The sequence below is a fragment of the Acartia tonsa genome, chromosome 2 (genome assembly GCF_053477335.1).
Source record: "Acartia tonsa isolate MP-2025a chromosome 2, ASM5347733v1, whole genome shotgun sequence".
Lineage (NCBI taxonomy): Eukaryota > Metazoa > Arthropoda > Copepoda > Calanoida > Acartiidae > Acartia > Acartia tonsa.
Window position 1 is genome coordinate 23,709,407 of NC_137261.1, and position 25,124 is coordinate 23,734,530.

General features: G+C 33.9%; 1 protein-coding gene across 1 annotated transcript; it reads right to left on the bottom strand.

The window, feature by feature from the left end:
- Positions 1 to 134: 134 nt before the first annotated feature.
- On the bottom strand, positions 135 to 23,176 carry LOC145307153 (inactive selenide, water dikinase-like protein). The gene is made up of 12 exons (XM_080149511.1): positions 22,706 to 23,176; positions 19,408 to 19,489; positions 12,512 to 12,567; positions 11,899 to 12,010; positions 11,443 to 11,592; positions 9,198 to 9,302; positions 6,436 to 6,542; positions 5,387 to 5,475; positions 4,978 to 5,075; positions 2,828 to 2,923; positions 909 to 1,086; positions 135 to 406 (listed from the first exon to the last, which is right to left on the bottom strand). Exons 4-11 carry the CDS (start codon positions 11,995 to 11,997, stop codon positions 910 to 912), a joined length of 921 nt encoding a protein of 306 aa, XP_080005637.1. The 5' UTR covers positions 11,998 to 12,010; positions 12,512 to 12,567; positions 19,408 to 19,489; positions 22,706 to 23,176; the 3' UTR covers positions 135 to 406; position 909.
- Positions 23,177 to 25,124: the final 1,948 nt, after the last annotated feature.

Consider the following 25,124-nt stretch of genomic DNA (forward strand, 5'->3'; position numbering starts at 1 on the left):
ACTACCACAAGAATCACCCTGCAAAGTTTGAAATAGAAAGGACAACTCTAAAGTACCTAAATTAACGATAAGAGCTATCCGTTACGGACGGACCGACCCTAATTATAGAAATGCTTCGCTTTGTAAAAAGGTAATTTAGCAAGCATGGATTTATTGAAAGAAAACAAAACACTATACAATACTGTAACAATTCATCACCTATAATATCACTGTAGAACACAGTTTAGACATCAAGGATCATACCCAGTAATACATACAATATCATATGTTATCCTTCGTAATATCTAACTTTACATTAAATATTTAAATCCGGGAAAAAACAAGAAAAAAATGTTGAGACTAGATTGGTGGATTTGCTTGGACGGAAAATGCAAAAGGTTCAGACTTTTATCAGTGGAAAATTCACCTGAAATAAATATCATAATCTGTAAGATTTTTTTATTAGGTTATACTTTTAAGGAAATTTTCCTATTAGTTCATTTAAGGTTTTAGGCTATTCTCCATAACAATAGGGCACTCGCCATCTCTGTTTTAAGCCACTATTTTTGTATTTATGTATTAAAATCGACAAATAAAAAGCTTTTTAAATTTCAAAATATTCTGTTATAATATTTTGTCATTTCTTTACCAGTATGGCTACGAAACCGATTAATATCCGGTGAATAAGAACCGGTTCTCAGCCACACTAAAGAATCATGTATCGTAACGTATTATATCCATTTTTCAACGAATATAAAATATAAAATCATAAGACTAAAAACAGTTGTGTTAGGCCGTACTTTCGGCATCTCGGGGCTTACAAAACTGGTTTCAATCTTATAATTGTACATTTTTAATCCGCTGAAAGCTGTTTATAATATGATGCGATAAATAACTATTCTTTGTTTCCTATACTTTATCAATCTCACCTTAAACATGAACAATAGTAGGATCATCTTTGATGGTAGCTCCTCTATCCCCCTCAATAACATCCCCAATGATCCATGCAGGACACCCTTCCCTCTCCTGGATCTCCTTCAGAAATTGTTCAGCTCCTTCCCTTGGGATTGTAATTAACAGACCTCCGCTTGTCTCTGCACTGTAACCCTGAACAAATATGTGTAATGTAGAAGGAATAAGGTATAGCCAACAAGCAAAATAAATCTAAAATAATATTTAGAGGGCAGATAAAAAGAGGACAGCCTCAATGAATTTCATGGGTGTGAAATTGACAGTATAACTGTGTTTATGACAGCAGTGAAGGTGTAATTTTGACAGTGGATAAAAAATTATTGCCATAAATACAGCTTAAAACGAAATTGACAAAAACACACCCACTTTATGTCAAAAACACAGTGGCTGTATTTTTGCTAGTTGTAAAAGTGGCAGCAACCCGTTGCCCCCCTCCCCCTCAAACGAAAGCTACTCCCTTTCGTTGGTTGGGACCGTGAGGGATAAGACAATGGACGAAAAATTATTGTACATTCATAACCAAAATTTATTGTTCTGTAGATTAAAACAATTTGTTTAAAAGTTTGGTTGGACACTGCTAGTTTGAACCAACTAATGAAGAGACAATAATATTATCTTTTGGGACCAGAATTATAAAGAGTCCAATGATCCCTCCATACTTATGTAGTTTCCACAGGGTATGAACAAAATTTGCTGATTATAACATTTTAATCATGTCATATCCTTATATAAAGTAACAAGATTTCTGTCTGTCTGTCTGTACCGAAGGATCTCTCTTCCCACTCCCTCCTTCGTCTCACCTAAAGTGCCCCTAGAGGCCTCTAGGGGCCTGCTAGGACAATATAAAATGACTTCTTGATTGACAATAATGGAAAGACAATTTAATTCATTTAAAATTGAGAGTTCCAAATTTCCAATATCTACAATAAAGAAATGCATTTATTGGGATACATCACATTTGACTTTCATTTTAGATTAATGATCAAAACAAAATTAATCCCAACCTTTCTCTACAAATAGGTAAACATAGAAAGTTTTATCATTTAGAAGAAGGTCACAAACAGAAATACAATGTAAGTTAAGGGTAAAAGCTTTAAGGGGGATGGAGAATATTCTTTTAAAGAAGATATGTCACTCCCCTCCCCCCCCCCACTTTGGAAGCCCCTGAAATGGTTAGGAATGTACATTTTGGGCGGTAATATCAGTGAAAAAAACAGAAAAAAAACCTTCCCAGGACCTACGAGAAGCTAAATTGTAAAGGAGAACTAAGTCGGTTCAGCGGTTAGCGAAGCAAACAACAACACAAATAAATCCACTTGTTTGGGTTATTTGAAATGGTTTTCTTTCAAACCCTGCCCTCTCCAGTTAGAATGTGTATCATATTGGGACACAAAAATATAATTTAGGAGCTTGGGTTATTTATTTTATGCACATCTTTCTTTTTCCTATAATAAAAACACATGCGTGTTCTTATTTTGTACAATTTATACATTTAGTATACTAACCAACTCCTCAAATCTGGAATTTTTTTGTGAAGCCTAGCATTTGCATTTTAACAAGAAAACGCAGGAGTGGGTTTTGCTGTATTTTCACAGTAGCTTTTGATAGGTTATGTTAGGTTTGATAAATGTTAATGATTGCCCCTTCAGTGTTAAAACCCCCCGCAGGGGCTAGAAATAGGAAAAAGCAACTGTAATATACGACGAAACCCGCTACTTCGTTTTCATTCTATGAACCAATATTTTAAATAACAAAATTGGCATAATATTGTTCATAAATGTTTTAGACAAAAAACATTATGCTTCATAATGATTATTGTTTGTTAAATAAATACATTTTCTTCAATAGCATAATACCTGTCGCTGTGAAGTTTTACCTGCAATAATTGGAACATATTTCCAACAGCCTGGGCAATTTTAACCAGATCTTTGATTATCGGCAGCGTATGCAATACAAAACTAACTCGTTCCTTCTAAAAATTAATAAATATTTATAATATGATTACAATACTTTTATTATGTAAAAATAGTCATTTATCGCATCGTATTACTTAGAGCTTTCCGTGGATATTAAAATGAAAAATTGTAAGATTATAACTAGTTTTTTTAGCCCCGAGGGGTAGAAGGCCAGGGCTAACAAAACTGGTATTAATTTCATGTTTTTAATTTTATTATTCGTGGAAAATTGTCAATAATACGATGCTATACATGATTTTTCAGTATGGCTGAGAGCCTGTTTAAATCCAGGGGATATTAATCAGTTTTGTAACCATACTGGAAATTTCATTCATTACTTGCCCCAATCATAATTAATACCTAGTCTGAAAATTAAGTATGGTTTGGTTTAAAGCTATTTTATTGAAATAGCGTCAAATGCAAGATCAATACCAGTATTTGATTTTGTTTTCTTGCACTTTTTCTATTGCCCTCATTTATTGTAAACTTTGTCCTTCATATGTTCATGTCACGCAGCTCCTTAGTTATTTTAAGATTTTTTAATGTTATAAGTCGGACAATCTAACGTTAGAGTAATGGGATGATTGACTGTAGAAATATTAAATTTCCAGAAAAGAGGGTTAAATAACTGTATGTTTACAGGGTGGAAACCCTGTGTCAACTTTCAATTGTGTCTATAATTATCATCCAATAGCGTCAGAAATATTAACACAGTCAAGTCGCTACAAAAAGAGCAGAAAGCATTTTGCTAGCAGACGAAAAAGGTCCCCACCACCGGAACCAGGTAGTTGTCTGGGTTATGCATCTATACTTAAACTTTTATTGTAGAAATTGTTTTTAACTAAAACTAATACATGAATCTAGCTAACCTATCTATAACTGTTTGTTATTAATTGGAAAGATTGTCCTATATTTTATTTTTTAAAACTCGCGTTTAATCTGGATTTTCTAGAAGCAATGCCAAAGTAACGTGGATTACATTGATACACAATACTGTTGTTATTGGATTGACATTCTTAGTTCTAGAGAAATAGGAATGTGAGGGTTGATATGCAGGGAGGGAGGGGATGTAGGACTGTAAATTATTTATACTAATACCCAAAGTTAAACTTTGGGACTTTTTATTTAAATCTTGATTTGATGATACAAACCCTCAGAGTCCAAATTTTCGACCTACAATTCTAATTTATAGTAGGGGAAATTTTATTTTAGTAATTGTGAGTGTTTGTTCATCAAGTTTTGTCAATTGCCTTATCCCTTACAACCCCTTGGGGATATGAGATTATGCATTCAAGTTGAAGCAAAACAAAACTGTTGACATTGGACCTTAATAGCTAAGTAAAAACAGAACAGTACACGCTGTTTGGATTTTATCTAATTTTATATAAAAACAAAAAACAGTATTAATTTAAAAATTACAAGCAACGAAATTAGTTTTATGAGAAAATTGATGCCTTTTTTCAAATAGCACAAATATTCAGGGATTTAAAGGGATAAGATAAATTGATGTATAATCCCCTATTTTGATACATAAAATCACTCCTTATATATTTACAATTAGTGGTTGATACGTTCCGACTTATTGAATCAACAAATTAAAATTCAATTTAAGTCACCAGAAGTTGTTTACAATCGAATATATTATTATAAAACTTTGGGGACTAGGGCAATAAAATAAACAGCCCATTGTTCCTCCCTTCTAAAAATATTAATGTCCATTAATATACAAAAAAATTCAAAATAACGCCTAGAAATAATTTCTGAAACCTATAAGCTGAAAAGATTAAGATTTTAACATTTCATTTAAACAAATACACATTCTACTACATTAGCTGATAGACAAAATGAATATTTATATAATCAAGCAAACTTGCAAAGAAAACTATCACATAACAGGAATAGGGCACTAGAAAAAAATGTGAGACCATTGTTTTGGAGGTCTCTAGGGCCATAGAAACGAAAAGAAAGTATTTAAGTTAGGTAGCATTAAGTGATTTTTTTTTCTCAAAATGGCCAATATGGTGATATATATCTGAAGTCAACACTGCTTTTATTTTGAAATGTCACTTGCCTGATTTTGTGCAAGGTTATCAGCATGGCCCAGAATTCCAAAACCCGTGACGTCAGTGCAGGCGCTTCCTTTATACTTGTGCATTAGCTCAGCTCCTATCCTGTTATTGGTCAAGTCGTAATTTTTAGTAAAGAACCTGTTTTGCAAAACTTTGATTTAGGTAGGGGACCTAAGGGATAAGTCAATGAACAATAAACTAATACACAACATGAATTACGATGAAAAAATTACATATTCAATAAAATTTATTGATGGACAAGTTTAATGTTTCAAGCTAACAAATAAGAGATTATGTTTATAATACTTAAGAGACCAGTATAAATTACTGTCCAATGTCACCTCCCACCCTGCGTTATATCGACTTGATTCCCCAACCCCCCAAAAAGCAAAATGTTGACTTGAAATCAATTCCTATTGAGCCTCGCCATTGACAGTTCAGCTGCTCTATAGGCAGCTTTCACCTCTTGTACTGTTGTTATCTTGCTTATCTTTTCCCACCTACAAAATAAATAATGAGTTGATAATACTATTAGAAGGCTTACCTAATAAATTTAAAACAAGGATGACAACATCCATAAAAGCGAAGCTCTGAAATGGAAGGACAAACGAACATTAACACTTGAAGAGTTTCAAAACTGAATTAACTGAATAATAATGCATAGGTATGTCTATTGTCTATACAAAATTGTAAGTAAATTTGTTGCAAAACTGATTAAATACATGTTGATGTTTAAAAACATACTGACGTTTTTAGGACTTGATTATAGAGATGCTTCTCTTATGTCACTATACCTTGTTGTATTAGGAATCAGTATTCAAAATATCCGATAAATAGGATAATTTTAACATGCAAAAATTTTTGGCAAAAAAGTAAAACATTAGCTTTTTTAAATGGACGTACGGACTTTTTGGTAACGATTATAGAGTTGCTGCGCTTTCTACGTCGTACCTCACTGTTATAGGAGTCAGCAGGCAAAGTTTTAAATCAATATGACAATTCTAACCTGTTTAAATTAACGAAAAAAGATAACCATTACGAACGTGCGGACGGATCCTAATTATAGAAAAGTTCGCTTTTAATAATGGAAGTATGTTATTAAATTCATAAAGTTGTAAGGTTTTTCTTTAGTTCTGTTTAAATCCTTCTAACCACTGAACCCAATGGTGTATCGATTTAAAACTTAGCATGGTGATTCCTATAACTAGTAGTTTTGTACCATTAAGAAAGCGTAGGCATTCTAAATTTTTTCATCTGATTTTTAGAATACTGATTCATAGGACAACAAAGTACAATGCTATCAACGAAGAATCTCTATAATCAAGTCCTAAAAATTAGGTCCTAAAACAGTAGGTATCCTATATCTATTCAGTTTTGGCACTCTACGAGTGTTAATGTTAGCTTGTTTTACCGTTTCAGAGATTCGCTGTAATGTATGATGACATCCTCGTTTTATTTACCTTTCTGGAATATCAATCCACTGGTGGGCATTGACTGCAATTTGTGTACCAAGAGGTTTGGTCAGGATTAGCACTTCTCCAGCTTTAGCTCCTTCGGGCATTATTATCTTAACAAATCAAAACTAGGTATCTACAATAAATTACAAAAAAGAGAGCATCTTTAATACTTTTTGGTGAAAAGTTAAAATCTTGGAATTTCCCTGGGTAAGTTTTTTTGGTATCCAATTTGCAGAATTAAAGTACGTATCTTTATATTTACTCCTTAGCACCTGTATTTGAAGGGATAGGGATAAGCATAAAATAGCCTGAAATTATCCAAATCAATCGGTTTTGTAGTTAATAAAAGTTTAAGTTACAGTCAAAATACCTTACTACTTTATATATTAGGATAAAAATCTAATAATACCAGAGGAGGCCGCGGCTTGTAGGAAATATATATTATTATTATCACCTTGTCCATAGTAAATACACTACTAGCTACACCTCCTATGGTACACCTACCTTGTCCATAGTACAGACACTACTAGCTACACCTCCTATGGTACACCTACCTTGTCCATAGTAAATACACTACTAGCTACACCTCCTATAGTACACCTACCTTGTCCATAGTACAGACACTACTAGCTACACCTCCTATGGTACACCTACCTTGTCCATAGTACAGACACTACTATCTACACCTCCTATGGTACACCTACCTTGTCCATAGTACAGACACTACTAGCTACACCTCCTATGGTACACCTACCTTGTACATACAGACACTACTAGCTACACCTCCTATGGTACACCTACCTTGTCCATAGTACAGACACTACTAGCTACACCTCCTATGGTACACCTACCTTGTCCATAGTACAGACACTACTATCTACACCTCCTATGGTACACCTACCTTGTCCATAGTACAGACACTACTAGCTACACCTCCTATGGTACACCTACCTTGTCCATAGTACAGACACTACTAGCTACACCTCCTATGCAGGGAGTAAGGGAGGGGACAATGGATCGAATATTCAATTTTTAGGAGTCTCAGACTTTGGGGACTGGCTTAAAGGGAACATGCAAGAATTTAGCAGTTTCTAACCAATCTTGGGGACCAATTATTAATGACGTCACGCAAAATCATGCATAATCTCGCGGCAAACTAGCGCGTCAACAAAAAGATAAACAATAACAAGCAGACAGAATATTTTGATTTTGAAAATTATTTTGTAAATTGAATCATTACATTTTTTATATCTAATTCTTGTTTAATGTTAATTCATTCCGATTAGTGCGTTGTAGAAAGAAATTATATTAAGATTATTAGTTATTATGAGCAAAGCCTTCCTATAATTAGGTCCCGCACATTTGTACGTCCGTAACGGTTAGCTCTTTTCGTTACTTTAGACATGTTAGATGTTTCTTATTGATTTAATGTAAAGGCAAAAGTTTTTTGTCTTTAGCTTAATATTTCTGTAATTAATGATCCGATTAATTTCAAAATTTTAGGGAAAATTCACGAAATCCTGAGTTGTTCAAGGTTTGTTTATCATTAAAATCTCAAGATGGTGTTATTTTATTTTTCTGTCCTGGATGCTAGGAGCGCAGCTACCAGTTATCCTAAGATTTGTTACTTATACCTTAAGATCTTTAAAATTAAGATGTACTTATGTTCTCAACTATTTTATTTATGTAGTATGAAATTTTGACGCAAGGTATCTCATTTTTATTTCGTTAAATTAAATAACTTGAGTTAAAAGTTCTGTAGGAAGGTAATTGTTTTAGTAAGTTTTGTAATATAATTATTTAAAGGCTTTTTCATGTCTAAGCTTTTTAATAAATACAATACAAAAATTTGGGTAAAGATGTTGTAAAAGTATAATGGTATGTTTCCTTAATTTTCCGAAGTTTAAATAGTAACAATTATGGAAATGAATTGTAAACAAGGGTTTTGATCTCTAGAATCAAAGGCTTGTAGTAAAGCATCAGTTTAAGGATGGTGCATTTCGAATTAAAAACAATTCAAAAAGTCAAAAATTTCCACTAAAGGTTGCTATATTGCAAATACTTGTTTTATCTGGAAATATCTGGGTTTTCAACCTTAAAGGGTCACAACTATAAAATTGAATTAACTGCCCATTGTCCCCTCCCTGCCTCCTATGGTACACCTACCTTGTCCATAGTACAGACACTACTAGCTACACCTCCTATGGTACACCTACCTTGTCCATAGTACAGACACTACTAGCTACACCTCCTATGGTACACCTACCTTGTCCATAGTACAGACACTACTAGCTACACCTCCTATGTACACCTACCTTGTCCATAGTACAGACACTACTAGCTACACCTCCTATGGTACACCTACCTTGTCCATAGTACAGACACTACTAGCTACACCTCCTATGGTACACCTACCTTGTCCATAGTACAGACACTACTAGCTACACCTCCTATGGTACACCTACCTTGTCCATAGTACAGACACTACTATCTACACCTCCTATGGTACACCTACCTTGTCCATAGTACAGACACTACTAGCTACACCTCCTATGGTACACCTACCTTGTCCATAGTACAGACACTACTAGCTACACCTCCTATGGTACACCTACCTTGTCCATAGTACAGACACTACTAGCTACACCTCCTATGGTACACCTACCTTGTCCATAGTAAATACACTACTAGCTACACCTCCTATGGTACACCTACCTTGTCCATAGTACAGACACTACTAGCTACACCTCCTATGGTACACCTACCTTGTCCATAGTACAGACACTACTAGCTACACCTCCTATGGTACACCATGGATTGACAACAGTCTGACCGCCTGTCACAAGGCAACCAGCTTCTCGAGCTGTGTCCTAAAAATTTATTTAAGTGTCAGAAATTTATCGCATGCATAGTTATTAAAATAAAGATTAAAACAAGTATCGTTAGCTACGAGGGGCCGAAGGCCCGGGCTAACACAACTTGTATTATTTCTAAATTTTTATTCTAATGTTTGTCAAATTGTCTGTAATACGATGCTATACATGGTTTTTCATTATGACTGAGAAGTAGAACCGGGATCTAATCCAGAGTATACTAACGAAGCCATACTGGAAAGTCATATAAATGATATGGAAGGGAATCATATTATTTTTGTCTAAAGCAAAGGAGTTTTTAAATTGACCCTGTTAAAGAGGGGGGGGGGGGAATAAAAAATATTTGGTTGGGGGAAAAATGTAAAAATTAAGAGATTAAAAATAGGGTTGGGCCGGATATCCGGCCATTTTCAATATCCGGCCGGATACCGGATATTGAAACTATCCGGCCGGATATCCGGCAATATAGTCTTTTATATTTTTCAACAAAAATCTCTGTTTTTTTTTATCCTAAATGGCTGTAATTTTCTTATTATTGAAGGTAGAAAAACAAATTTTTCTAAATATGTTTATCTTTATGTAAATTTTATATTAGAAATATCAAAACATAAATTTTGGCGGTGGCAGTAGTACTTGGCAGCTGCCAGCCGCAAACCGACGGTTGGCAGGTAAACAGCAACGGATTTTATGGAATTGTAATATGTCATGAAGATATATAAAAAAGTTTAAAATTTGAAATCTTCAAGTAAAAATTTGCGGTCACAGGAACCGTTTAAAGATTTCTGGAGACCTGGAGGTTCAGGACTTGCAGGATTATACCTGGAACCTGAAATCGACTTGAACACCTATATTACATATGAGGATGTACGACTATAGGATATTTTAGTATTAGATAACATGAAATGCTTTGTTTAAGTAAAAAAATATTTTTACTTTCTACCTGAATGACCTTACCAGATTTGCTGGTATCCTGTGCCCGCCAGGAAGGAGATATTTAAAAAATTTCAACTCTCAAATATGTGTCATACCCATATTTTACCTTTTATACACAGAAAATGGGATAGAAAAAACAGAGGGAGGGGGGGGGGGGGCGGCAGGCATTTAACGCCACCTCTCCGCCCATCCTCCAACCGTTAGGGGTTGATATTACAGATTGAGGGTAGTAGTTAATTAGATTTATATGCTAAGAAGAAAGATTATTTAATAGTTACCTAATTTTTAAGTTTTAACTTTAATTTTATCCTATTATATAAAGTAGTAAGCTTTTTTTGTCTGTAGCGAAGGATCTCGCTAACCGCTGAACCGATATGGTTCTCCTTTAGAGTGAAGCTTCTTATAGGTCCCAGGGTGGTTTTAGGCTGTTTAATTTTTATAAAAAAGTCGTTGTAAGGTTTTAAGTTATTTTTCTGCACTTTCATGTCCCTTCTAATATCCCTAGATACTAGGGACGCAGCCGCTAGTATAATATAAAACACCAGTTTATGAATAAATTTTTTTGCGGGTATAGTCCCTTTCGTGACAACGCTCCTTAAGGAGCGATTATTCGTATTTTCACAGTAGCTTTCCTCCTATTTCTAGCCCCTCGCGGGGGACTCTAACCTTGCGGGGCCAATTGCCTAACCCTGCGGGGCAATAACCTAACCAAATATAACCTAACTTAACCTAAAATAACCTATTAAAAGCAATTTTAAAAATACAACGAATCGCCCCTTAAGGTGCGTTGCCACGAAAAGGACTATATCCTTTTTTGATACTTTAATATGTAGTAATTTTGCCTGTTATCCGGCATTTGAAATCAGCCGGATATACGGTATCCGGCCAAAAAAATATTCGGCCCAACCCTTATTAAAAACTTATTTTTCCATTCCCCCCTCCCCCTCCTTGGCGAAAAAAACAAAAGATATATGTGGGATAAAATGAATAAAATATTAAGTTCTTTAAATATTTTTCCATTGTCCCCCACCTTAGGGGGAAAAACTAGGGGGGGAGGGAATAAAAAAAATTGTAGCAGGGATAAAAAAAATGAATCTTGTGCAGAATACCCCTGGAAAGTTGTTTTAAAAAATCTAGGTTTTTAAACCAAAAGCCATATCCCTGTCCTATTTTAAGTTTGAAATATACACAAGGCCAATTATACCTGAAAACCTTTCATGAGAAGTGGTACAACAACATCTCTCTCCTCGTCTGTAAACTCCTTGCTGACACCCAGGAGCATCAACATGTTGTGACACCTCTCAACACCCATGGCGTACAGGTCACTCAGTACGTTTGCACATGCTACACGACCCTAAACATTTTTTGGCACACGTGGTTACATTTTATTTGTCATCAATAAGCAAAAAATACTGCTTCTTGTTGAGTGGTTGATACTTACACCATGGATTTGTGACAAACGACGGTGGAACCACGCCACATTCGGATGCAGCGGTGTTTTGGCCACCATTCCATATTTTGCCTCATTCAAGCATTTGCCTGCGCAGTGCACCAAATTTTATGATTTTACCCGTTTTAAAGTTTTAGAACACATATCTTTACGGAAAAAAACATATATGCCCTCCCTCCCCCCTTTAATCTCAAAATCATTATTTTTTACCTGTAAATAAGGGTCATCAATGAGAGGGTAAAAGAAGTCTGTTGTTTGAACCAGAGAAAGGTTAGGTTCATCCGGTATGGGGGTGACGGACGCATCCATGCCAATTCCAAGCCTACAATCAGAATAAGCCTCAAAACAGGAATAGGGCACTTGAAGCAAAACTGTTTTCATAACATTATTTTCAGGGACAAGGATTCTGACAACAGATCAATAGTATAGATGTACATACAGATAATTGTAACTATCTCCCCCATTTTTCAATGACCTTTTTCGTCTGCTAGCAAATTGTTTTTTTTCTACTTGGCTGTGTTAATATTCCCGTTTCCTTTGGTTGATTTTCAAAGACCCAATTGAGAGTAGGCACAAGGTCATTGCGATAGGGAAATAGTTATTTAACCCTTTCTTCCTCTAGTGTTTTACTCTAATATTCTGACAAATGAATTCCCCACCACCCAGTCCCCCCCCCCCCTTCTTATACATTTCCTAGTTAAAACACAAATTTGAGATAGGCGTTTTTTGATGTGACCCCAAAAATGCATTTGGTATTAATGCTGATCATTTCTACTTTATTTCTCTACATTTTAAAATAAACTTTTACAGACTATTGTTCTACCTGGGTCGGTCTTCACCGTTGGCTACTGGGACAGGAGCTACCTCTGCCTCAGGAACCTAGAATTAAGTAAAATTAAATCTATAAGTATATATTAGAAAACAATCAATTATAAAACTTTGGGTACCCCCTTCCTGATTACCTATATAAGACTGATCTTTATTAGATCTCTAAACTTTCTAAAAATTTCATATGTTACTATAATAAATCTATATACCTAATAGATATTTTATAATATCTATACTTAATTTCAAAAAATGTTCTCATTAAATCAATAAGAGATTCAATCTTCAAAACATATCAACCTTTCCAACAGGAAAACATTAATTTCACAAGGAAAAATAGTCTTGAGAAGTACAACTGTTTGACATTTTTAATTACAGTACATAGGTCTATTTATTTTGTCCTGTATGTGCGTATTGTAGGTAAAGGGCAAAATTTAAGAAATTAAATATAGGAATTGCTATCAAAAGCACCGTCATGTCAAATGCAATGGTACATATTGGTCAAATATAGATATTTAAATAGTAACTATCACGGAGGGAGCGGACAATGGGCTGTTTTTATAACACTAGTCCTTAAAGTTGTATAATAACGTTTTTTTAGTTGCCGTATTAATAACTTTGGGGACTTTTATTGAATTTTGATTGGTTGGTTCATTAAGATGTGTGTCCAAACCGTTCAACCACTTATTGTAATCTACAGAAGTGGTAGCTTTGTGAATCATCATTGGGGATGTACAACAATTTATCAGACATTGTCTTAGATCCCTAAGTAACTATTAACCAACAACAGATTGTTATGTTCAAACCCCCTTTTTTAGAGGTAGGGGGAGGCTTAAGTTTTTCCTAGCATGATTACATTTTGGATGGCGAAGATCCCCTCACCCATAATTGATTTTTAAAAACATTTCCAGACCAAATAAAAGCTTCCATGTAAATTAGTCTTTCGTTACAAACACAAACTCAGACAGAAAAAAAACATCATGTTACTTTTATACGAAAATGTACTGTAATGTTTTACAGGCATCTAAATGGATAAGACAATTACCGATAAATTGATATACATCCCAAAATGATTATACACAAAATAACCCATTTTGTAAATTACAATTAGTAGTTTAATTTAAACTTTTGGACTTCATTTTAACAAAATGAACCAACCAATCAAAATTCAATAAAAGTCCCCAAAAAGACAACGAAAAAGAAAGCGTTATCTAGTGTAATAAACAGCCCAATTCCCCTCCCTCTCTGGTCAAGATAAATATAAATTCAAAGAATGAATTATCCATGCATGCAGACAGAATGACAAAATTCATCTGTTCAAAAATGATATTCTATTTAAAAACATTCTTACAAAACACAACTTCTGGAGAAAAAAAGTTACAAAATAGCGCATTTCTACGATACCATATTGAAAGTGACATCTCTTCAGAGATAATAAGGGATAAGACAATGGACGATAAATTGATAAAACATCTCCAATTACTCCTTTTGCAGATTAAAATTATTGGTTGAATTGTTTGTACACTAGGAAATAGTTTTGAAGTACACAATCAAAATTCAGAAAAGGGTAGGTATCCAAAGTTTTTGAAACAACGAATAAGATAATGTGGTTATTAATATTAAACTTTAGGTACCAGTGTAATTCACAGTCCAATGTCCACTCTCTCTCTCTCTCTCTTTCGGATTTGCAGAGCAATATTGTAAAGTTGTCAATAATATAAAACTTGAAAGAAAACTGAAATCACTCGGTAGAAAAAAACGATATTCATCATATATTTACCTACATTTCTAAAAACAAGGATGACAACATCCATAAAAGCGAAGCTCTGAAACGGTAGGACAAACGGACATTAACACATGTGTAATGTCAGAACTAAATAATCAGAATGCGAATGTATAAGAGTCAAAGCAAAATTGTAAGTAAATTTGTTGAAAAACTGTTTGATACAGGATAATGATTATGGACATACTTACATTTTTAGGACTTGATTATAGAGTTGCTTCGCTTATAATATTGTACTTTGTTGTCCCAGGAATCAGTATACCAAAAATCAGACCAATCAAATAATTAGGTCACATACAAATTTGTTGTTAAAAATGAAAAAAAAAATTTTAAGAGCCACAATTAATTTGTCTTTAAAGTACCTACAGGAATAAAATACACATGTTAGCTATTGATAAGACAAATTGAAGATTCTATTATTGATGTACACCCCAAATTATGAAAAACAAAATTGTCCCTTCTATCAGTAAAAATAATTGGTGGAAAAGTTTGGACTAATTAAGATAACAAGGATTACAACATTCATAGATTCCAAAGCACAAAATACATCATGGAATAAACAAATTTGGACAACAGGAGTTTTAGAGCAGATGTGTTCAGTTATTATAAAAAAGAAAAGAAAGGGAGGTAATAAGCAAAAACTCAAACGAAACCTTTAAAGAAATTAGATTTGTCTTTTGAAGCATGACCGACAGACAAAACTATGTACGGACATGATGCGAACATGTCATAGGAATCTTCACTGAAAACTACAGTTGTATATCTTCAATAGCAGCTGAGAAAATGAAGTTTCTTCCATAGCGCTGCGAACTGAAGAACAATATGGCCAAAAATGACGAAATATAATACTTTTGATATGCAGGGCGGGTGACAAGTAAGCGTAATTGAACGACAATAGCGTGTACTTAAGGATTGAAAGACTTAAACAGTACAATAAGGTAATGGGTTAAATGGCTAAAAAAGACAACATATAAACTAATTTAAAAACTCTAGGCAGTATATTAAACCTAGTTTTGCAATCTAAGAAAAATTAAGAAAACAAAAAGTTTTAGAGACGCTAAAAATCAATAAACTGTATGTTTAGAACAAAAGAAAAATAAGAAAAACAATTTCAAGATTTAAAGAAGTTATAAAACTTTTCTTTATCTAATATTATATATCTCAATGTGATTGTTTTGTTTTTGAAAAGATTAAAAAAGTAAGAAACTGAAACAAGAATGCTGACATTCAAAATTGCGCAGCAAACTTTACCTCCTAATAATGACAACATAATTCCCTATTTTTTTAGATTAAAATAAGGGGGGGGGGGGAAGTTTTGCCACTTTCGCGTAAACAGTGTTCTATGGACTAGGTATTGATTTTAGATTATTGGTTATTTGGGATAAAAGTTTACTTTTGGGTATTAGTTCACGTATATTTAATCATTTTTTGAATAGGTCTCCAGGTTCAGGTGCTGCAGGCTGGAAGGTCGTTTCTGGACAGGTAAAAAAAAAAAAAAATTTAGTTTGAAGAGTTAGAGAGCAACTTATAAAACAAAATATGCTTCTTTTTGAATGTTATAACCATATTTGAAGAAAAATTGACAATCGGCCTCCAGGTTCAGGTGCTGCAGGCCTCCAGGTCCACTCTGGACAGGTAAAAATTAAAAAATTTTATTTGAAGAGTTAGAGGTACACTTATTAAACCAAATATGCATCTTTTTGAATGTTATTACCATATTTGAAGAAAAAATGACAATCGGCCTCCAGGTTCAGGTGCTGCAGGCCTCCAGGTACAGTACACTCTGGACAGGTAAAAATTAAAATTTCTTATTTGAAGAGTTAGAGGTACACTTATTTAACCAAATATGCATTTTTTTGGATGTTATCATCATATTTGCAGAAAAATTTAAAATCGGCCTCCAGGTTCAGGTACTGCAGGCCTCCAGGTACACTCTGGACAGGTAAAAATTAAAATTTCTTATTTGAAGAGTTAGAGGTACACTTATTAAACCAAATATGCATCTTGAATGTTATTACCATATTTGAAGAAAAAATGACAATCGGCCTCCATGTTCAGGTGCTGCAGGCCTCCAGGTCCACTCTGGACAGGTAAAAATTAAAATTTCTTATTTGAAGAGTTAGAAGTACACTTATTAAACCAAATATGCGTGTTTTTGGATGTTATTACCATATTTGAAGGTAAATTGACAATCGACCTATAGGTTCAGGTGCTGCAGGCCTCCAGGTACACTCTGGACAGGTAAAAATTAAAATTTCTTATTTGAAGAATTAGAGAAACACTTATAAATCCAAATATGCGTGTTTTGGATGTTATTATCATATTTGAAGAAAAAATGACAATTGGCCTCCAGGTTCACGTGCTGCAGGCCTCCAGGTACACTCTGGACAGGTAAAAATTAACATTTCTTATTCAAAGAGTTAGAGGTACACTTATTAAACTAAATATGCGTGTTTTTGGATGTTATTACCATATTTGAAGGTAAATTGACAATCGGCCTATAGTTTCAGGTGCTGCAGGCCTCCAGATACACTCTGGACAGGTAAAAATTAAATTTTATTTAAAGAGTTAGAGAAATACTTATTAATCCAAATATGCGTGTTTTTGGATGTTATTATCATATTTGAAGATGAATTGACAAACAGCCTCCAGGTTCAGGTACTGGAGGCCTCCAGGATCCAGGTAAGGTGTCCAAATCAAAAAGTATCAAAAAATATTATTACTGCCTGTCCAGAGTTGACCTGGAGGCCTCCAGTACCTGAACCTGGAGGCTGATTATCAATTTATCTTCAAATATGATAATAACATCCAAAAACACGCATATTTGGATTAATAAGTGTACCTCTAACTCTTCAAATAAGAAATTTTAATTTTTACCTGTCCAGAGTGTACCTGGAGGCCGATTTTAAATTTTTCTGCAAATATGATGATAACATCCAAAAAGATGCATATTTGGTTAAAGCACGTGAACCTGGAGGCCAATTGTCATTTTTTCTTCAAATATGATAATAACATCCAAAACACGCATATTTGGATTTATAAGTGTTTCTCTAACTCTTCAAATAAGAAATTTTAATTTTTACCTGTCCAGAGTGTACCTGGAGGCCTGCAGCACCTGAACCTATAGGTCGATTGTCAATTTACCTCCAAATATGGTAATAACATCCAAAAACACGCATATTTGGTTTAATAAGTGTACCTCTACCTCTTCAAATAAGAAATTTTAATTTTTACCTGTCCAGAGTGGACCTGGAGGCCTGCAGCACCTGAACATGGAGGCCGATTGTCATTTTTTCTTCAAATATGGTAATAACATTCAAAAAGATGCATATTTGGTTTAATAAGTGTACCTCTAACTCTTCAAATAAGAAATTTTAATTTTTACCTGTCCAGAGTGTACCTGGAGGCCTGCAGTTCCTGAACCTGGAGGCCGATTTTAAATTTTTCTGCAAATATGATGATAACATTCAAAAAAATGCATATTTGGTTAAATAAGTGTACCTCTAACTCTTCAAATAAGAAATTTTCATTTTTACCTGTCCAGAGTGGATATGGAGGCCTGCAGCACCTGAACATGGAGGCCGATTGTCATTTTTTCTTCCAATATGGTAATAACATTCAAAAAGATGCATATTTGGTTTAATAAGTGTACCTCTAACTCTTCAAATAAGAAATTTTAATTTTTACCTGTCCAGAGTGTACCTGGAGGCCTGCAGTACCTGAACCTGGAGGCCGATTTTAAATTTTTCTTCAAATATGATGATAACATCTAAAAAGATGCATATTTGGTTAAATAAGTGTACCTCTAACTCTTCAAATAAGAAATTTAATTTTTACCTGTCCAGAGTGTACCTGGAGGCCTGCAGCACCTGAACCTGGAGGCCGATTGTCATTTTTTCTTCAAATATGGTAATAATATTCAAAAAGATGCATATTTGGTTTAATAAGTGTACTTCTAACTCTTCAAATAAGAAATTTAATTTTTACCTGTCCAGAGTGTACCTGGAGGCCTGCAGCACCTGAACCTGGAGGCCGATTGTCATTTTTTCTTCAAATATGGTAATAATATTCAAAAAGATGCATATTTGGTTTAATAAGTGTACCTCTAACTCTTCAAATAATTTTTTTAATTTTTACCTGTCCAGAGTGGACCTGGAGGCCTGCAGCACCTGAACCTGGAGGCCGATTGTCAATTTTTCTTCAAATATGGTAATAACATTTAAAAAGAAGCATATTTTGTTTTATAAGTTGCTCTCTAACTCTTCAAACAAATTTTTTGTATTTTTTTTACCTGTCCAGAAACGACCTTCCAGCCTGCAGCACCTGAACCTGGAGACCTATTCAAAAAATGATTAAATATACGTGAACTAATACCCAAAAGTAAACTTTTATCACAAATAACCTATAATCTAAAATCAATACCTAGTCCATAGAACACTGTTTACGCGAAAGTGGCAAAACTTCCCTCCCTCTTAATGGAATGGGATTGGATGGACAATATAACTTTGCACAACCCAATCAAGACCCCCCCCCCCTTTCAACTAATTTTAACTAACGATTTGCAGAACGTGTTCATAACCGGGGCATTACTATTTACTTTCCATCAGTTAAATACAGAATATTACTATAAAATCAACTAGAAACTTTTAAAACAAATGTGCATTAACTTTTTCTTCTGTAGCTTCGCCACTAATGAAAGCAATCGTTCTTAGTTATATGGCTTAATGGTGGTTTTCCTAAAAGTACCTAGCGAGCGCAGACCTACTTATAACAGCGGTGCCCTAAATCCAATATCCTAAGATAACCATTAAAACTATAAAAAAACCTCCCCTTTATTTAAAAGAGAGGGGTAGGTTTCTGGTAGAATCCGTAAAGGTTATGTGTTATACCTAAGTTAAAAACAGTAGTAGAACGATAAAAATTTATGTTAACTTAAAATTTTTTTTTTGTCTATAGTTCTTTTCAATAAGAAATAAACATATTTAGTGAATAGTATCGTTCTACTACTATTTTTAAGCCTTAAAACGGATTCTTCCAGAAACCTACCCCTCTCTTTATTATTTAATAACAAGGGGAGGAACTTTGGGGGAAACCTCCACTTCAATTTTTACCTGAAGTCCCACAAGCAGTTTTTTTAAAACTGCCTGAGGGATTTTACATCCTCATCCTTTCAGTTTCGTGTAGTTAGTTAACCTTAAAAAAAGTTTTTTTTTTATTGGTTTTGATTAAATCTTATAGGGTAAGGGAAGGGGGGCATATAAAAAACAGTAAGTATTAATATTTTTAAATGAAACCAAGGAAGCTTACAGAAATTGTTGTCAGGTCCAAATAGAATGTTATCCTATATTTTTTGAAGTTGGTTAAAATTGGACTAAAAAAATACTGAAATAGCCCCATGATTTATAACGGATTAATTGATTAGATTATGTAACTTTCCTGTTCCCTTTATTTTTAAAATAAGGATTTCTATGATAATTAAGTATATTATTTGCAAATCATCTCTATAATCAAGTCTTATGATGTAAGTATGTCCAATCATATAAAACAAACTCTTTTAAAGTAATTTTGGGACGGTAATTTATATTATATGAGTTTCAGGGCGACCACTCCAAAACAAAAAAAATATAGTATTTTTATAGTATATTTTTTTAATCCATATAGTATATATAGTATATTTTTTTAAACTCATATAGTATGATATAGTATCGGACTTATAATTATTTAGTAGTACATAGTATATACAATATACACCATCAATAATAACTCAAAGCATAGCTGTTATCAAAGCAATTTCACATATAAAGGTCTTACTCTGTGATAATTAGGCTAGGTATTAATGTGAGACTATAGGTTATTAAGGATGAAAGTTTACTTTTGGTTAGTATTTCACTTATATTTAATCTTTTTTTGGATAGGTCTCAGGTTCAGGTGCTGGAGGCTATCTGGAAGGTGGTTTCTGGACAAGTAAATTTCTGTTTGAAGAGTTAGAGATCAACTTATAAAACAAAATATGCATCTTTTTGGATGTTATTAACATAAATGAAGAAAAAATTAAAATAGGCCTCCAAGTTCTGGTCTTGCAGGCCTCCAGGTCCACTCTGGACAGGTTATAGATAATTCTTAACATATATATCTAAAGAAAAAATTTCAAGTTCTGGTCCTGTAGGCCTTCATGTCCACTCTGGACAGGTAAAAACTTCGAATTTCTTATATGAAGAGTTAAGTGGTCAACTTATAAAAAACTTATAAACTTATATAAAAATAATATGCATCTTTTTGGATCAACATAACATAACTAAAGAAAAAAAATAAAATCAACCTCTAAGTTCTGGTCCGGCAGACTCTGGACAGGTAAAAATCAAACTTCCCTCAATTGAACAGTTAATGGTATATTTGTTAAACAAAATGAGCTTATATTTGGACGTTCTTTATATATTTAAAGGAAAAAATAAAATTGGCCTTCAGGTTTAGGAGCTGCAGGCCTCCAGTTGGACTCTGGACACGAATAAAATATAAAGGGGGGGGGGGGGGGGAAAGTGACACTTTTTGAAACCAAAACTAAAAGTCAAAGGAACTCAACTAAAAAAAGAGTTACAAGTCTGACATTTTGCATGGCAGTTGCTTTATAGGGGTACTATATGGAACTGTGAAAAAACGGCGGCGCAACCGCCGAAAACCGCCGAGAAAGGCAAAAAAAATTTCGGTGAGAAACGACGGTTGCACCGCCGTTTCTTCACAGTTCCATATTTTACCCCTATAAAGCAACTGCCATGCAAAATCTCAGACCTGTAACTCTTTTTTTAGTTGAGTTCCTTTGTTGACTTTTAGTTTTGGTTACAAAAAGTGTCACTTTCGCCCCCCCCCCCCCCTTTTAAATTTAAGGAGTTAGAGGTTAATTAAACAACATAAGCATATTTATAGAAGCTATTTATATGTTTAAAGAAAAAATGACAATGGACCTCCAGGTTTTGATGCTGCAGGGCTCCAGGTGGACTCTGGACAGGTAAAAATCAAAATTTCTTATTTATGTAGTTAGAGGTTAGTTTATAAAACACCATAAGCATATTTTTAGATGTTATTTGCATATCTGAAGAAAAAATACAATTGACCTTCAGGTCCAGATTTTGCAGGCTTCCATGTAGACTCTGTCCAGAGAAAACCTGGAGGCCTGAACTTGAACTCTTCAAATAAGAAATTTGAGTCATTTACCTGTTCTCAATGAACCTGAACTTGGATCCCGATATGTTAATATTGTCCAAGTAAATGCATATTCTGTTATATAAATAGACCTCTAACTCTTCATATAAGAAATTTGATTGTTTACCTTTTTAGAGTGGACCTAAAGGCCTGCAGGACCTGAACTTGGAGGCCAATTTATATATTTTCTTCAGATATGCTAATAAGATCAAAAAAATACATATTCTGTTCTTTAAGTTGACCTCTAACTCTTAAAATAAGAAATTTGATTTTTTATCTGTTCAGAGTGGACCTGGAGGCCTGCAGGGCTTGACCCTGGGAGCTAATTTTCAATTTTTTTTTCAGATATATTTATAACATCCAAAAAGATGCATATTCTGTTTTATAGGTTGACCTCTAACTATTCAAACAAAAAAATTGAATTTTACCAGTCCAGAGTGGACCTGGTGGCCTGCAGGACCAGAACTTGGAGGCCAATTTAATTTTTTTCTTCAGATATGTTAATAACAGCCTGAAAGATGCATATTCTGTTTAATAAGTTAATCTCTAAATTTTACAATTTTTTACCTGTCCAGAAACCACCTTTTAGCCTGCAGCACCTGAACCTGGAAACTTATCCAAAAAAATTATTAAATATAAGTGAACTACTACCCAAAAGTAAACTTTTATCCCAAATAACCTATAGTTTCACATTAATACCTAGCGCAGCCTAATAATCACGGAGTAAGCGAAAGTGGTAAAACTTCCCCCCCACTCTTAAGTTAATTCTATGAAAAATAACTGATATTTAAATCATAATCACAAACAAAAATATATTTTAAAGGATTTTCTTCATCTCTTTTTTACTGTAGAGCTTTATGCATTTTTGTCGTATCACAGTATTTTTGAGCCACCCGCAGGGGCTAGAAATAGGAGAAGACCTACTGTGAAAATTAGACAAAACGCTCCTTAAGAGGCGTTGTGACAAAACTGACAATATTCGTTTTTTGTTATATAAATGTAATATTATATAGTATATATAGTAAATTTTGGTCAAGTAAAGGTAATAATATATAGTATATATAGTAAATTTTAGTCATATAGTATGATATAGTATCCAAGTTCATCCTATATAGTATAAATAGTATATATAGTATGCAGTGGTCGCCCTGGAGTTTTTACTATATATTTGTTGATGTTCGTATGTCTATCAGTCTGATTTGTAATTGTTACCTAAAGTCTTTGCTAAGACCATGCTCCGCAGGATCGAAAGGTTTTCTGGTCCTGTAATCTTCCATTATTCACTCTAAAACAATTAAATAATGTGCCGACTTTCAATTGTGTGTTTAAATATCAGCCAATAGCATCTGAATATTAACACAACCGAGTCGCTACAAAAGAGCAGAAAGCAATTAGATAGCAGACAAAAAAGGTCCCCAACAGGGGCCAGGTAGTTTTCTGGATTTTCCATTTATTCTAAAACCATTCAAATCTTATGCTTGTTTGTAATAACTTCCCTTTATTCAATTTCAGAGATGGCAATTCAAAGCGTTTTGCTTTTCACAAATACAAAGTATATATGTTTTTTTTTGCCAAAATTAAAAATAGATAAAAACTGCCTGGTTTTTTGGAGGGGAAGGGGGGGGAGGGGGTTACTGGATGCAGATTGTCATCCATGATTTTTAGCATATTTTTCTTAAAATAAGGCCACAAATATCCATTATCATTTTAGACATAATCTTTAATTCACTTACACAAGCCTTAAAATAAATCAGAATATGAAAGCTTAAACTAATGTAAAATGATTTGGTTGACTCACACAACTCTATTCAAAAAGGAAAGTAAATTAGCAAAGAGCATTACAAACAGACGGACAATAAAATCACAAGTTATTTAAAATCAAATCACAAATCTAATACTTTATATGAAGAATTGTACTAACTAACTAACGTGAAACGTAAGCATTTTTCATAGCTTTCACTTTAAATTACAATATTGATTTGTGAGAATTTACCGGTAATTTCAAGATATGTGTGTAGAAGGGTATGGCCGGATATCCGGTAAAATCCCTGTTAACAAACAGTTACAAGCATTATTTCTAAAATTTTTATAACCTACATTTATATTACAGAATGAAGGACTTATTTTTTAGTTTCAACCCTTTTTTATACCTATTGTAAAACACCATTTTATGAAAAAAAAACTTTTTTTTGCTACTTCAATATCCGGTTATCCAGCCCAACCCTTGATTACAATAGTGATTAATTTGAATTTACAGGTAATTTCAAGGTTTTTGCGAATGATTAATGTAAGGTTATTATTTGTTACTGAATTTGTATGAATTGGCACATTTACCAGAGATCTAAAGAGATAAGACAATGAACGATAAATTGATGTACATCCCCAATGATGATATACAAAATTGCCCCTTCTGTGAATTGAAATTAATTGTCAAAACGTTTGAACACTCAACTTACTAAACTAACCAATCACAATTCACAAGTCCCCAAAGTTGTTGAGCCAACGAATAAGAAAACATTGGGGACCAGTGTAATAAACAAATCATTGTCCTCTCTCTCTCTCTCTCTGTTCAATTACTGACTTATATTTGCTAATGTTTGAAAAACATAAAAAAAGTAAAAGTTGAAGTTTAAACTTGATTGTGTTTTTGTTTGAAACATGTCAGGGAGTAAGGGAGGGGACAATGGATCGAATATTCAATTTTTAGGAGTCTCAGACTTTGGGTACTAGCGCAAGAAATGCCGCTACTCGCTGTGTTAGTTTTGAATATAGCAGACATAGAGTAGTTTAAATATAAATACACGGCCCCCCCCCCCCTCCCATACTATATCTCACTCCCTTCTCCCCCACCTCCTTTTTTAAAGCAGACGAGAAAGGGAAATGGAGAAGGGAGGTGGAGGCAAGGGAAATAAACAGGATAAAAAGTGGCAGGAAGGCTTGTTTGTCATATCCTTGCCCAGCCAGCTAGCAGTTAACCTACACGCCTGCCTGCCCCTTTTTTCACTGTTCATATCCCTTGCCCCCAGCTCTCTTTTCCCTTTCCCTGTCATCTGTAGAGTTCCAGGGAGATTTTTCTAGTAATTAATTACAGAATGGTTATGCCAGTCTGTAATACTGGTAATCTAATTTTCAAATGATCGCTTTTTTTCTTGGAACTTGGAATTTCTTAGTTTATGGTTTTCTAGATTTAATGAACAATCCCTTTACAAATTCCTCCAAATTTTCTGGATTAATTTAGATTTCATGGCCTTTTTTTGAAAACTCTTAAATTGAATTAATTGCCCATTGTCCCCTCCCTTACTCCCTGGGAACATGTGCTTGTAATTAGCAATATATTGAATTTTTCTGAGCTTCTCTTTAATTAAATATCATTTTAATTAGTTTTCTTTGACTTATCTAATTTTTGGTGCTTTCCCTTAAAGTGCCTAGTCAATCACATAACCGCCCGACTACGGCCCTTATGTTAAAAAGGGGTAGTTTTCTGTATTTAACTTTAGGTAAGGGAAAGATATGTTGGTTAGAGGGGAACCGGGGAAGACCCCAATTTAAGGCCCAACAATGTTAGCCTCCCTCCAATATCTCCATTTTATTAAAATAATAAAGGGAAAAGGAGGTTTCTGTCTTTGATAGG

Coding starts and splice junctions, on each gene's coding strand:
- LOC145307153 (XM_080149511.1), bottom strand. CDS start 11,997: ATGGATGCGTCCGTCACCCCCATACCGGATGAACCTAACCTTTCTCTG. Junction 11,593..11,898: donor TTGATGACCCTTATTTACAG/GTAAAAAATAAT, acceptor AAAAATGTTTAG/GGTCGTGTAGCATGTGCAAA. Junction 1,087..2,827: donor ATATGTTCCAATTATTGCAG/GTAAAACTTCAC, acceptor ATATTTGTTCAG/GGTTACAGTGCAGAGACAAG.